Source organism: Cygnus atratus, chromosome 5, assembly GCF_013377495.2.
Source record: "Cygnus atratus isolate AKBS03 ecotype Queensland, Australia chromosome 5, CAtr_DNAZoo_HiC_assembly, whole genome shotgun sequence".
NCBI classification, from domain to species: domain Eukaryota; kingdom Metazoa; phylum Chordata; class Aves; order Anseriformes; family Anatidae; genus Cygnus; species Cygnus atratus.
Window position 1 is genome coordinate 44513042 of NC_066366.1, and position 13798 is coordinate 44526839.

The window sequence follows — 13798 nt, forward strand, 5'->3', positions numbered from 1 at the left end:
AGCACTCCCACTGCAGCTACTACAAAGAGCAGCAAAACTCCCTGTTCACACTCCTGGCTTATCAGCTGCTCCCCAGGAACTGACTGTCTGTCTGCATGCTCTTTCACAAAGCAACTGTAAGCAAGTTTAGTCCACCTTAACCGAGGGATAACGCCCTGCTTATCATGAATCAGTAGGCTGCACGTGGGCAGCAACTGCACAGAGCCTGACCCGTACCAAATTCCCCCCTCATCTGCCCATGGTATTTCATTTGTCTACCCACACTTTTCAAGACAACGAAGTACGCAAAGTAACCATGGTGATTGCCAAACACTCATTTTTACCTTGTAACTGTAGTGTGCTGAATAGTTGACCCACTTTCTCACATCAGTCTTATCCTCAACAGAGATGGACCGAACCGTGGCTTTGGACGCAGAAGTGGTGGGCATGTCGAATTCCACATCTACGTAGCGGATAAAACTGGAAGGCACTTCCCGGTCAGAGCCAAGCTCTAGGTGACAGAAGAAGCAGTGAGGATGGCCAGAAGCTGGAAAAAGAGAGCAAACAGACATGAAAGTTGTGTTGGTTGGACCAGAAAAGACCACATCTAGGAGGAAGCAACGTCATGGAACAGCAAGAAACTGATGATCTGCCTGGGGGAACGAGTTTGTGGCAAGTGACAGTATGTTACCTGTTTCAATGCCATTGAAACTTCATACTTTGGAGTTTCCAGACCAATTAAACAAAATAAACCACTAAAATGACTGCCAATCAGTCTAGTTTGCTTTCAGTTGGTGAAAATTCAAGATGTAAATCAAGCAGTGTAGGAAAAGGTATTACCCTTCTTCTGGTTCCCCCAGCACGTTGTGGCACATCCTTCTAAAATGCCACGCACTGATAGTAAGTAAAGGTGGATTTGGCAGATATTTCATGTTTATTTTTTGAAATTGTTATCCTCATTTATTGGGAAAGAAAACATACTGGATAAAACTAAATCACTTTCCCAGGTTCAAAAAGCTCATTTGTGCACAGCTTGGAAATAACTGCTTATTCTTTATTCTAACCTACCACAAGATGGCTAATCATTAAAGATGAAAAGGTGAAAAAGTAATCATGTTTAGCTTTGCCATCGGTAACTGATTATCTTTGCTATTATATTTTTCCCTTTGTTTTGCTGACAGCAGTGATGTTTAAAAATTAAAATAGAGACTACTAGTCAAGCTAGGTCAGTTTTATGTCTGACTGCTCTCAACTCCCTAAACTCTTGAGAAAGTCATTTAAGTTCTGTGCCTCAGTTTCTCTACCTGCAGAATAAGGATGAGAGCATTCACAGCCACCTTGGGATTTCTGATTGAAGGCATCCTACTATGTAAGTGTGTGTAATTAAAATATTGTGTAAATAAAGGAGAGGAATCCTTGTCTGCCACTAGTACAGGCTTTAGCACTTCTGACTACTTGCTCCTCAGGAAAATTCTTCCTCATGCACACAGCTCAGCAAGGCGCACAGGAGAGAGACAAGGCAGGAAGAAGGCAGGCAGAGAACTGGGTGGGGAAAGCCTGAAAGCTCCCCATGGGAACAGCAGGAAAACACCTCGTATGAAAGACTTGAAAGCCTGGGCTTTGAAAGGAAGTCAGCTCCTCATCCAGAGCTTAGCCCAAAGTCAGCCTCATTGAGCTGAAGTTTGAAAAGCATGATGCAGGATTTTGAGATATTACTCATCCTGACAGGATGTGAGCACTCTGAAAAGGCTTAGGCATCACAACATCCCACTTAACTTTTAAAGTACGGTTGTGAAAAATAAATTAACCTGGTGTAAATCCTATACCTAGAATGAGCTTGGTATTTCTAAGCAGTCTAGACAGTTTCCTCTCAACTGGAAGCATCAGAAATTTCTGTCTGTGCATCAAATCCAACAGCAATGCAGTCCAGCAGAGACTGCAGAAATTACCCAACATCACAGCCGCGGTCAAATTATGAATGAGTGGATGCAGTATCAGGCAGATATAAAAACGTGGGTTCTGTAAGCACTAGAACACCATTACCTGCATTTCATCAGGATGAATTATCCTAAGCAGAGCACTGACTCAGTTGCCCTGGTTCTACAGGGGTCTAGGGCCTCTCTCTGACAGCACTTTACAGCTTCTTCACGGAGCACATGCTTTTTGTGGATAAAAAGCACAGCCAACCTTCAAGGTGATCCCAGTCAAAGTGGGCTAGCAGCAGCCCCCGGTGCAGCAGCTGTGCCTCTCACTGAGAACATTGTGCCCACCGACACCCCAGGGCTTTTGCTTCTGCCCAGTTCTTGAGCTCGCTTCAACCTCTGTCATGGGACAGAGGGGTGTCACTGCACGTACCTGGGAATCACTGCAGCCTGGCACTGCATAATGAAGTTGACTAAAAATTAGTCACTTCTGGCTCAAACCCCCCGTGTTCAGAATTCACTCATTGGCAACCAACTAGTAGTTAGCTTTGCTCTGATGAATTAAGTCAAATATCAAGGAATATCTGAATTTATTTTCAATTCATTTAATAACGCGATTTTTCAATAATTTAATTTTTTCCAGTAGGAGTACCCACTAACAGAAAAGACCATGCACAACACTCAGAAAAATATGGAAGTTATTCATTTAAAACAAATCAGCGTGGTAGACAACCAAGTGAACTGATTAAGAGAGCAAGTTCTACCTATAGCTCAGCTCTAGCAAAAATACTGAGCACATCAGCGTTCATCAGTGTCCTGAGTGTGAGGCACACAACGCACAACTTCTGTATTCCTTCTCTTTGCTCAACAGGCTGATTCGGTGCACTTTCTCTAACAGACAGATGCACTTTTCTAATAAAATCAGGAGGAAATCACCAGACTGGTTTTCTCTTGAGCCTCTTGCATCCTTGAACTACTGGCATTTCATTCTGACAATCAAGGATCTCATCATGTAATTCACAGGTACAGTTGGGTTACTGTGATTGCAGGGAATCTGTTCCAACATCCTCTGATGTTCCAACATGTTTGCATTACAGAATTTAATTACTCTGCTGCAGAAAGTGTAGCAGGCAGCATGCCTGGGATCCTCAGCCAAGATAGGCCAAAGTTCAAATATCCAGATCCAGACCCAGCTTAGAGGCTACAGCCCTGCCTCGTTCGAAGAGCGTTTTCCCACGATCGGCGGCTGGGTGGATGTTTTCCTAACATTCTGTTGGTGGACTGAAAAAAAATACCAACATGTGGAGCCCAGCCAGCTGCAAGTGAAGCTCTGCAAAGCCTGTAAATAGCCTTTCTTTATCAACTGCTGTGATTATATTAATTGTGAATAAGAGAAGGGCAATCTAGTTTACCAAGCTATTTTGGAAAGGATTTCAGCAATGTGCTTGGTAGAATGCAGTCCATTTGTTTCTTAGGTCAACTCATGGTCAGAGTACACACAGTTCTTCATTTGTCATATGCTTTTCAATTTCTTGTCATAAGCAGACATTTTGGCTACAAAATAATACAGACAGTGCAGATAACAAGTTCCTATAGCGAGAGTGCAAAGGGCCCCATCCCATTAGAAAGCACAAAGAGAAAACATTTGGGTAAGACAGTGAAAGCGCTGAAATAATTCTTACCAAGTCGGGTGCTGGGATGCTGCAATGTGACTGTGAGCATCTGGTGGGACCTGCTCTCCTCCCCAGCAGTGCTGTGGTACCAGCAGTCAGGGTAGGGCACAGCCAGGGCTGGTGGTGTCACTCGCTTCACGTCTACACACGTGCCCCAGGCCGTGCGGACAGCTCGTGTGGCCTCTGGAGGTGGGCTGGAGATGGGGACTGTGGCCGCCTGCGGCCTTTCCCCTCAGCTGCCTGCCTCCAGCTCTGGAGTGCCAGGCACCAGAGCAGCTCCTCAGCTCTGGTGCCTCTAAGGAGGAACAGGAATAAACCTCCCTAGTTCTCCCTGCTAAATCAATGGTGTCGAGTGGTTCCGTTTACATCCCTCTTTGGTTGCCATCTACTTCAAGTAAGGAAAGCCATGGAACAAGCAGAACTTTGAGAAACGTAAATAGCCCTTGAGAGGCAAGATCGGATTTAAATTACATTTAGCGTGTCCTGTCATCACCCTGGGATTCCCTCCCTCTCACATATCCTGTGTGTCCTGGCCAATACAGCGCTTGCAAGGCCTTTCCGTTCCCTGAAATTACATCTGGCCTGACCGGAGGGGTGAGGACACTCTCTTCCTCTCAGGATGTAAACAAATATTAACAGCCCTGCATTCTGCGCGGTGACACTGATGGATAGATGCTCTGTGGCAGGCCTCCAACAGCAGCGCCAAGTCTGCTTCACTTCCCCCTGACCCAGGGTATGTATCGGAAAGCCTCACACTGGGAGAGACAACAGCGAGGAAGCGAGAGCCGCAGATAAACATCTCCCTCCCGGCTGTGGTGGGTAAGGCAGCATCACCTCGTAGGATGCAACAGAGCCAGGAGTTCTGCCTCTTTTCCTGGTTTGTTCCTGGCGAGTTCTCGGGTTGTGTTAAAGTCTGAGGGCTTCGTTGTCCCAGCTGTAATGTCTATACAGTCAGTATACAGAGAGAAGATGCCACAGAAGTCCCACTTTCACAGCATCTCCTTCCCAGAGCTTATACAGATGGCGCATTGAGGTTTTCCTCACAAGCATGTTATTGCTCCTACGCAGCCTGAGGTTAAATTTTCACTGCAATATTTCTCAGGTTCCCAGACTCTCTTCTTCTGCCCTGCACTACAGAAAGCACAGACCCCTCACTTCTGTCAGTGATATCCCTCCAAATTTGTAACCTATAGTGCAACCTGGTGTCCTTGGGCTGAAACGTGATCCAAAAGATTAGAAGATTTGGATCGATGTTTTGCTACTATAGATTAAACTCAGGAAAACAAATGTCCTTAGAAAGTGGCAGATCTGGTGCAACACTGAACTTTCTTTCAGTAAACACCAAACACAGAAACCCACCCAGTCACACAGCTACATTACTACAGCATTAATACTAAAAAGTACACTGGGTTAGTAAAAAAGTAGTTTAGATCAGACGAATCAAGAAGTAGAGTTCACTATGCATAAATATAAACCTGAATTATCTAGTTTTATGATGAACAAATCATAGGATGATTGCCCAGGATGAACAAATAGTGGGGACAACCAAAGGGAACAGTAGCTTGCTCATATTACTTGAGTGTTTAATTATTAACATGTTACAAGAAATACAAAGACTTGTGGATTTAATGCTGCTATTTTCTCTTTGGGGTTAAGCTGTGCTCACCTGTCTGCACTGATTGCAGACACATAGCCACAACCTGGCATTTGCAAAACTTTTTTTGTAATGGTTACACAATACCTTCTGTCCTCTTATGAGTGTTCACTCCATACACTTTACAGGGATTAGTTGCAGTGTATGTGTCAAAAAACATAGCACTGTCCCAGTGTGTTTGCAAGGCAATGGCAATGCAATGGATGGAAATGCATGGAAAATGAATCACATGTGCTGGCACTGCAGTAAATTATCTGCTCCTGTCATTCAGTCACATAGCATAGGGTCTTGCCTTTGCATGTTACCTGAATGAGCCCTGCTTTCAACAGCAGTGCTAAGCATATAGAAATGTTTGACGCAGAAGTCCCATAGTGTACTCATAAAAGCAGAGACAGAAGGCGTATTTTTGCATCTGGAAAATCCCAAATGTTTTTATCATTAGTAATGTTTGTAGGATGTATAAACTACTGCAACTAAGGGTAAGATAAATGCTATATGCAACAAACTGACGTTGTTTGATACATTGCAAAGAATGACTTCTACCTCAGCATGTTAACCCAGTACTCTGTCTTCCAAAATACATAACTCCTTTAAGCTTACTCCTGCAGAGATCGTGTGCACCACTCACCTGAGTTTTTGTCAGGCAGTCGGTTTATCCTCCACACAATGGAGTTAAAGGCATGCTCGTATTTGGCAGTTCCCAAAGTAACTCTCATGACCGGCTCAGAACCAGACAGGCTGGTTGATCCAAAACTGGCCCCCTTGTTCACCTTGGCTTTCAAAGATTTCTCCCCCAGGACGCTCTCCCTGCGGAAGTTCTTCACCCACTCATTGGGCACGGGGTAGCGGATCATCACATTTTCGCAAGGGACCTGAGTTAAAGGGTCACGGTTGGAGGAGAACCCAGTGGACATCATCAGCCAGCTCTGCACCTCCACCTCAGCACCGTTGATGCTGGCTGCTGTCCTCAGAGTAAAAGGCAAAGTTTTCTCAGCAAAGACAGTTCGGAATCGCATCAGTTCAAACCGGCAGGCATCCAAGGGGTTGAACAGGATAATACGGGAGTTATTAAAGACATCCTCATCCACACATGAATGGAACTGACAGCTGTATAACTTAATCCACTTAGTGGTAGTAGTGGGCATAATATCCTGCCTTGCAACTATTTCATTCCCTTTGACTAGGATATCGTTAAGGCCCAGTCTGCATTCTGCCAGGCCAGAGAGGAAGCTGAGAACATAGATATGGGTCAGCACACTGTGCTGGAGAATCACACTGTCTCCTTTGGCCAAGATGCCATGAAACTCATCCCTGACATCAACAGTGATTTCTTCCTCTTGATAGTTTAGCCCCACCGTGCTCAGATCTGTTGATGAGGCTGGCAAGTTCATCAGCGTGTCCTGCACAGCACTGATAAAGCTAAGGAAGTCTTCATAGTCTGTAGTCCCAAGCTTGATGATTTGCTCTCTCTCTGCTGTGTGAGCAATGGCTGGTTTAGGCTGATACTTCTTTTTCTCCTTGTAGGTTGTGCGGTCCAACCGCACGCTGTGTATCCTTCCATTCTCATCATAGTTTTGGAGTTTGCGCTCTGAAATCTCATGATTGATTTCCAGTTTGAATTCCCGGAAAGGTTTCTCCAGTCCTTTCTCATAGAAAAGCTGTAGATATCCACTGTCAGTCAGCTTGACGTATATTGGTCCCCAGTGCCTGGATGACATAATATTCTTCTTCTCTGGGATCCTGAGCATCATTGGCCATCCATCCTTTGGCTGAGATGGTGCCAGATTAAATAAGGTGGCATCCAGATCATAGGGCATCATGGGGTCATCATCAGGCAAGGTAGGGCTGCTCACACGATCTGGATCTCCAATCTGGAGTTGCTTCAGCTGCTCTACAGCATCTGTGTGTGTTATGCTTTTGTTTGCCTCTTGGAAGCTGATGGTATCGGGTTCTTGATGGAGAATAATGAGAGAGTCTCTTTGGCTTTTGCCTGGAGCACTGGAGACAGAAGAGCTTTTGGAACGCCTGTCTCGCTCCTCAAAGAATGAGCTGAATGGATTGATGGGTGAGGGCTGGACATCCCGAAGAGATTCATCCAGGAAGGGATTAGTAGCGCTCCAAGGTGGTGTTTCAACAGAAGGCAACTTGGTTAAGGAGGAGAGATTGAGTTTTTGAATTTTGGAGAGGTCACCCAATGTGCTTTTAGGACGTTCCCTTTTCTTAAAGGATGCAGTGAGGTTAAAGTTGACATCTGGAGTCTGTGTTTCTGCAGGTGAAGTGTCTATTTTCAAGGGAGAAAGATTCTGCGGTGAACCACTGACTTCATTGTCATCAAAAGTCACCCAGCTGGGAAAACGAACTGTGGTTGGGGTAGCAGAATGCCCATTCATGGAGGTGTTGTTCAGCTGCCAGTTGACAGCCTCCATATCTACCTCTTCATCTTCCTGGAGAGATGAGGAATTGTCTTTAAAAAAAGAGGGGAGGGGAGGAAATTTCATTCTGAAGTTAGCTAGTTCTCTCCACTAAAAGAAAAGCACAGTCTGCACAATAGTTTGCATGCTCAAGAAAGGCCTATTCGTATGCTGGGTGAGAAAGACAGTCAAAAGACTTGGATCAAATTCTGCAGAATCAGGCAATAATTAATAAAGAAATAGATTCAGCCACTTTTAAATGGACAGTTGAACAGAGAAAAGGAAAGCAGGAAGAAATTTAGAAGGAATGATAGCAATGATTGTATCTCTCAGCTCTCATTCCAACATAATGACCTAAAAAAGAAACAGCCCATGTGTTGTAGTGATATTTTTAAATTTCCTTCCCTAAACTTTCACTTTTGACTTTCTTCACCTATTTTCTGTCATTTGTCTGTTTTGTTCTCATCCTTGTTCTTTTTTTTTTCTTTCTGTCCCCACTACTCTGCTTTAGAGAAGAATTTAGTGGGAAGAGGGAACGAACACTGAGGAACAGCATTTCTCCACTCCATCCCCACATGCTTGTCTGCGTATTTGTTATTATGACAAAAACACATGGGGATATGGTGAAGGCACCATAAAAGGTGCCTAGGTGGCATTTTTACCATAGATGTGTTCAGCAAATATGCTTTGTGGCTTGCACAATGGGAAACAGTCTAACAGTCCTTGGATGTCTCTGTAAAACCCCTCGGAGAAGCTGTGATCTAGAAACTTACATTAGGATACAGTTTAGACTTGTATTGTGGAAGCTGTCCTTACCCCGTCAGGACACGGCACTCTTGACACTTTTCTCCTTGTCTTGGGCTCTGCCAAGACACCTCCCCAGAAGCCAGCATCATACTGTGCTATTTCAGCCTCAGCTCTTTCTGGAGGAGATAGCTGCAGCAATAATAAGGTGTTTTCCAAAATGACCATCATTTCTCAGAGTTCAGAGTTTAAAGTTTTTTTTTTCCTGTTTTCTTCCCACTGGGCTGATGAATCAGAGTAGCCCTCAAAATGAGCAGTCTAAGGGTTATTACAATCGCAGATTTTATATGAAGAAGAATGAAAACAACTAATTTTTCAAGCCACATAATAACAAAGCAATAACAAGAACAGATAGCTTCTACAGACTATCCATACATTAGAAAGTGTATTGGACAAGAAGTGGCACTATCTCAGTTTCTCAGATTTTCTTCTCAGCTCTGTCCTTTCACTCCTAACTTTGCACAATGCCTAGCTGTAGTCCCTGCTGCTAGTTGCACCACTGGGTGTACCAGTGGGTCCTTTATTCATTACGTTTTGCCACAAGACTATAAATAGATCTGTAGGTTAAAGAAAAAAAAAAAAGAAGATTGTCTCCACAACCACACCCTAAAGTGAGCAACAGAAAATACTAAGAAAAAGCCACCAAGACTAGTCTAATGTTGTTCTGATCCTCAGGTCCACACCAATACCTTCTATGTTGTCTCATGCCTTTCCAGTTTTTTGGTCATCAAGCATGTAGTTTTCTGAAGCAAAGCAAAAGCAATGGAAGGATGTGATAAGAAAGTCACATTCTTATGTTTTTTTAATGGTATTTCTGTGAAAACATTAATTTCTTTTGGACTTCAAATAGTCCTGTGTTAACAACATCAGGGTTTCTAAAGAGTATTAAGAAATTCTTATTTTTTTTTTAATTATTCAGAACCTGTTCCCTGCCTGAAGTTATAATTTTCTCCTTTCCTGTATCTTAACTTTTGAATTGCAGAAACCAAGTACAACTCCACAAAAGTATTAACACTTCAGGTAAATTTGAGAGAGGCAGAGGAGCAGACCTCCTTTAGAGTCCATATAAAAGAACACCCAAAATTCACCTGACAACATTTCTTTATAAACCAAACAAGTTTCATAAAATAATTTTTTTGCTGTTGTTGTTTTGATTGAGATGCCTAGAAATACCACATTAGATGAAGATGGTTTTGTAAATGTAAGCATTTGCATAGTTTTATTTTATAGAAAAATCAATAAACTGTTATTTGAATTGGTATATGGAAGTATCAAATCTGGGAACTGAAATAATCTTTCTTTCTCAAACTAAAATCAAAAGTACACTCTTCTGCTGCCAAAGAGCCATATGGTTGGGTTTACAAATATTTGAAGATTACAGAAGTGGTTCTAGAAAAGACAGCTTTTTAGCTTTGTCTGTAAGAATATGACTAATAGCAGGGAGGTAAAAATAATAATATCCTAATGCAGCTAAGCATCCGAAGTTCTCTCTTTGGAGGGCTAGATGAAACAGTGTGTATATCCCAAGAGAAATAGTGGAACCTCTGCTGCGAAGGCAAATATCTACCTCACGGCGAAAAATCCTGACATTGCCAGGCATTGGCTTAGACAACGATTTGAGGTTCTTCTCATCTTGACTTTTGATGAGTTCCTGAGCACAGATGATAATGTTTAAAGCACAGATGTCCTTCAATCTGGCCACACACCAGTAGTTCTGTGAGAGGGCACTTAAGAAAGCAATTCCTCAGATGAACAGCTAAGCTCATTGTTTTACTGCTCTGCTTTCTTAAGTATTCTTAAAATTCCTTCCTAGAAAATATATCAAGAAGATGGCTTGCTGACAGGGTGCAAACAGCCTTGCACCCAGAGAGTGGCTCCTACCTAAGAAGGGTTAGATCTGCATTAAAAAAAAAAAAAAAAAAGGAAGAAGTGACCAAAACAGAGCTTGTGTTTTTCCCTTCTTGATTGACCGATTTTGCTTTCCTAAGCAAATGACTTTGAAATCTATCTCCCTTTCCAGTGTGCATCTTCTATGTGTCTCCGCTTCATTCCCTCACCTAAGGGGTGCCTCCAACGAGCACTGGCTGTGCCTTACTACATACATGCCTGAACATCATTAAGAAACTATTAACTAATTTGCAAACCTAAATTCCTGGAGAGCAATAAAATGCCAAACAGCATCACAATTTTTTTGTTTGTTTGTTTGTTTTCCATCCAAAGGCCTCCTAATGTTTAGTTGGCTTTACAAGTGTTCAGCAGCAAAATGTTTAATCATTTCCATTAGATAAACTGGAAAACTGTATTACGTTATAATGAATGTCAAACATTTCACTATGATCAATCTCTTGTGACTGACTACAAGGAAAGAAGGCTTTGGTTCTCTTTATTGCTTCATCTTTTTGTTTTTTTTGGGGCCCACATCACCAGGTGGTATCACCTTACTTATGACTGGGGGAAAGGCACACATGCAGCTGTTAAAGGACGTTGATACCTTGCAAACCGTTTGTGAGAGAAACATGCTCCAGAAGTAGGAAGATCTGAAGGCACTACAGACGTGTCAAACAAAGACAGATAAAATTACTACTTTAAGGAATGGATTTGATCAAACTCCTGGATTTTCAAATCTCAAAGTACTTGTCTATTCTGCCTCTTGACAGAAATTAGCTTGGAGCTTCATGATGTGCCTATTTCTGTTATCTGAATAAATTAATTTACATGTAACTGAGATAGCTCTATTTAACACTTCATTCTGCAGCACAGGCATGCCCTTAGTATGGTCACCGCTTCCAACGGGTATGCTCTTTGTTAATGCAGCTGACACCCTCGAACAAGGTAAGCATTGCTAAGTTTTCTGTTGGCATAGCTCAATCTATTCTAGGACTCTTGCTGGGAAAATAATGCAAACAAAGGCAGTGGTATACAGCAGACAGCACTTCAGACTTGGCCTTTAAAGATCAGCCAGGCCAAGAGGATGCCAATTGCAAAAACTGCAATCTCTGTATCCTAAGCAATGATAGAAAAGCAGAAAGTGCAGAGAAACAGAATCTGGGAGATACTACAGTATCCAGCACATTTCTAGGACTTCCAGACACTATTGGGCGTGTCACAATTTTAGTCTAGAAGGAAAAGTCCCAGTTCTTCAAACGTTCAATCATTAAACTCCTGTCTAATAACTCAAGACAATTAAAAATGGGTAGTTTATGTCCTGAAAAGGTTCACGCAAGTTTTTCCTAAAATCTAAATAAAGCACCTGTCATGCCAAATTTTGTCCAAAATGACTACGCTTACCTCACACAGTGTAAGTGTGCAAATACCGCATACATTATAAACCTATAAATTAGTTTTTAAACCTATAAATCAGATTTTTTTTCATCTGTTTTTTCTATGCACTTGTGAAGTATTTCAAGTTTGGCACACACTATGAACCTAGGCCTGCTTTAGCAAGCTTTCCTGTTTATCACGGCTCTGCAAATGGCAGAGAGTCAAATGTGTTACTGCTGCAGCCACCAGTCTAAATTTCTCTAGCAATGTCACTAAACAAGGCTATGGTACAAAAGCACCATGGAATTTATCTGTAAGAATCTGCAACCCAAAGCACCAAAGGTGTCTTGTCAAAGGGAAGTTACTACCTGTTGATCTGCCCAGAGGATATGATATCCCTGTGAGAATAACAGTTATTACCTCCATATGTTTCCTGTGTAACTATGCTATCAATCAGCACATGGTAACATTCAGGGAGTAGTACTTAGAAATGTTCTCTCCCAGCTTGCAGGACACTGTCCATGAGATACACAATAGACTTTGGAGACAGGAGAAGAGGCAATCACCTCTTCACGGGTTAGGACTACGGGGAGGGGTCAGAAAGCCTTGAACCCTTTGAGCACCAACACCAGGCTGGATGGGATGTTTTGTAAATGTTTCTGCAGATTTTGGGTGTCTCTGCAAGATCTGATGTGTGGAAGAGATGAGTGCCCTCTACTGCTGCTGCTGAACACACCACATAAAAATTTCACAGCAATCTGGCTCTCCAGCTTGTTGAACTGTCAATTAAAAGTCATGTCTTTAACTTGATACTTTACGGCATAGCTAAGAGGTATTTCAAAATGATCACAGACCGAGTAACCGGCAGGTGCAAGATGAAAGACCCAAGTCACAGACCTGCTCTCTATGGTTCCCTTTCTTATTCTTCCTCCTCCCACCTGACAGGCTACTCAGATGATGTTGAATGGATTCATCCATGGATAACTTTTCAGTTCACCATACTCTGTCATATTCTATCACTACATCTGTTTGAACTTGGATATCTAAATGTAGGCCATGTAAATTGATGGCCTGATTAAACCTAGTGTCATTCTATCCCAAATCTGCAGCAGTTCTAATCTCAAGTACTAAATGGTTTGTTCTCAGCAGTGGGTTAATGACTACTTAAATATGATTCCTCTTGCTCGGTTAACTATTGCAAATTCATCACAAGTCTTAGAAGAAGTTTAATCATTAAAAGAAGTTAAATCATCTGAAGTTACAAAGAAGTTATGTCACAGAGCTTCCAGCTCTATTTAAAATACAATGAATTTCATCTATGCTCAATTAATTCAGCCCCATGAGTCTCTAATCTTTATAAGAATTGCTGTATTTCATTTTAAATGTAAGCCATCATGCAGATACTAAACTGAAGATGAAATACAAGCAGATTATGATTCAGCCTCTCACAGCTGGATTGCAGCAGCCCTCATACTGCAAGAAAGTTGCTGAAAAGGACCATCTTCCATGTGCCACCCTAAAGGACCCTAGAAGTCAGCATTACTTTTATGGACTTTGTTGATACTTCGACATTTCCTTATTATTCTGTATCTACAGAAACTTACAGATTTATGGGAAGGTAGGAATACTGCACTTCAGGCACTGGTGCTTGCTGTGCTTCATTGCCTTGAATTATTTGCCTCGTGTCTCCTTTGCTGACACCGGCTCTTGCTACTTAGAGAGGGAAGAGAACATCTTCCCAGCAACTGAGCCTGACGTAGCCATTGGGTCTATCTAATATCAGACTACCCATAGAACAGTGGTAGTTGCAGCTGGAAGCTTCATTGCAACCAGCTGTGTGTGATGCTACCTGAGGGCCTTTTTTGTCTCACTGGTTTTCCTTTCCTCTGTTTGTCTTCACTCCATTGAAGAAATTCATTAAGCTTGAAATTCAATCAGCACCCTGTCATTATACCTTGAGTACAGAAAACGTTCAAGGTAACAAAATTAGTTTACAACTTAGAACTTTCTGGCACGATTTAATTTAACAATACTCAATATTTTCATTGTGTTATATTTATCGAGTAGTTAAACTCTGACTTATGAAACAAAGCT

At 42.2% G+C, this 13798-nt stretch overlaps 1 protein-coding gene across 2 annotated transcripts in view; it reads right to left on the bottom strand.

Moving 5' to 3' along the window:
• The window catches only part of STON2 (stonin 2), a 77615-nt gene that overhangs the window by 5379 nt on the left and 58438 nt on the right, over positions 1 to 13798 (bottom strand). The window contains exons 5-6 of one of the 2 annotated variants that reach the window (XM_035539352.2): positions 5857 to 7692; positions 324 to 526 (exon numbers count right to left, since the gene is read on the bottom strand). In XM_035539352.2, coding sequence (XP_035395245.1) covers positions 324 to 526; positions 5857 to 7692 — 2039 coding nt within the window. The remainder of the gene's footprint in view (positions 1 to 323; positions 527 to 5856; positions 7693 to 13798) is intronic. The other variant, XM_050710916.1, reaches the window with a different exon arrangement.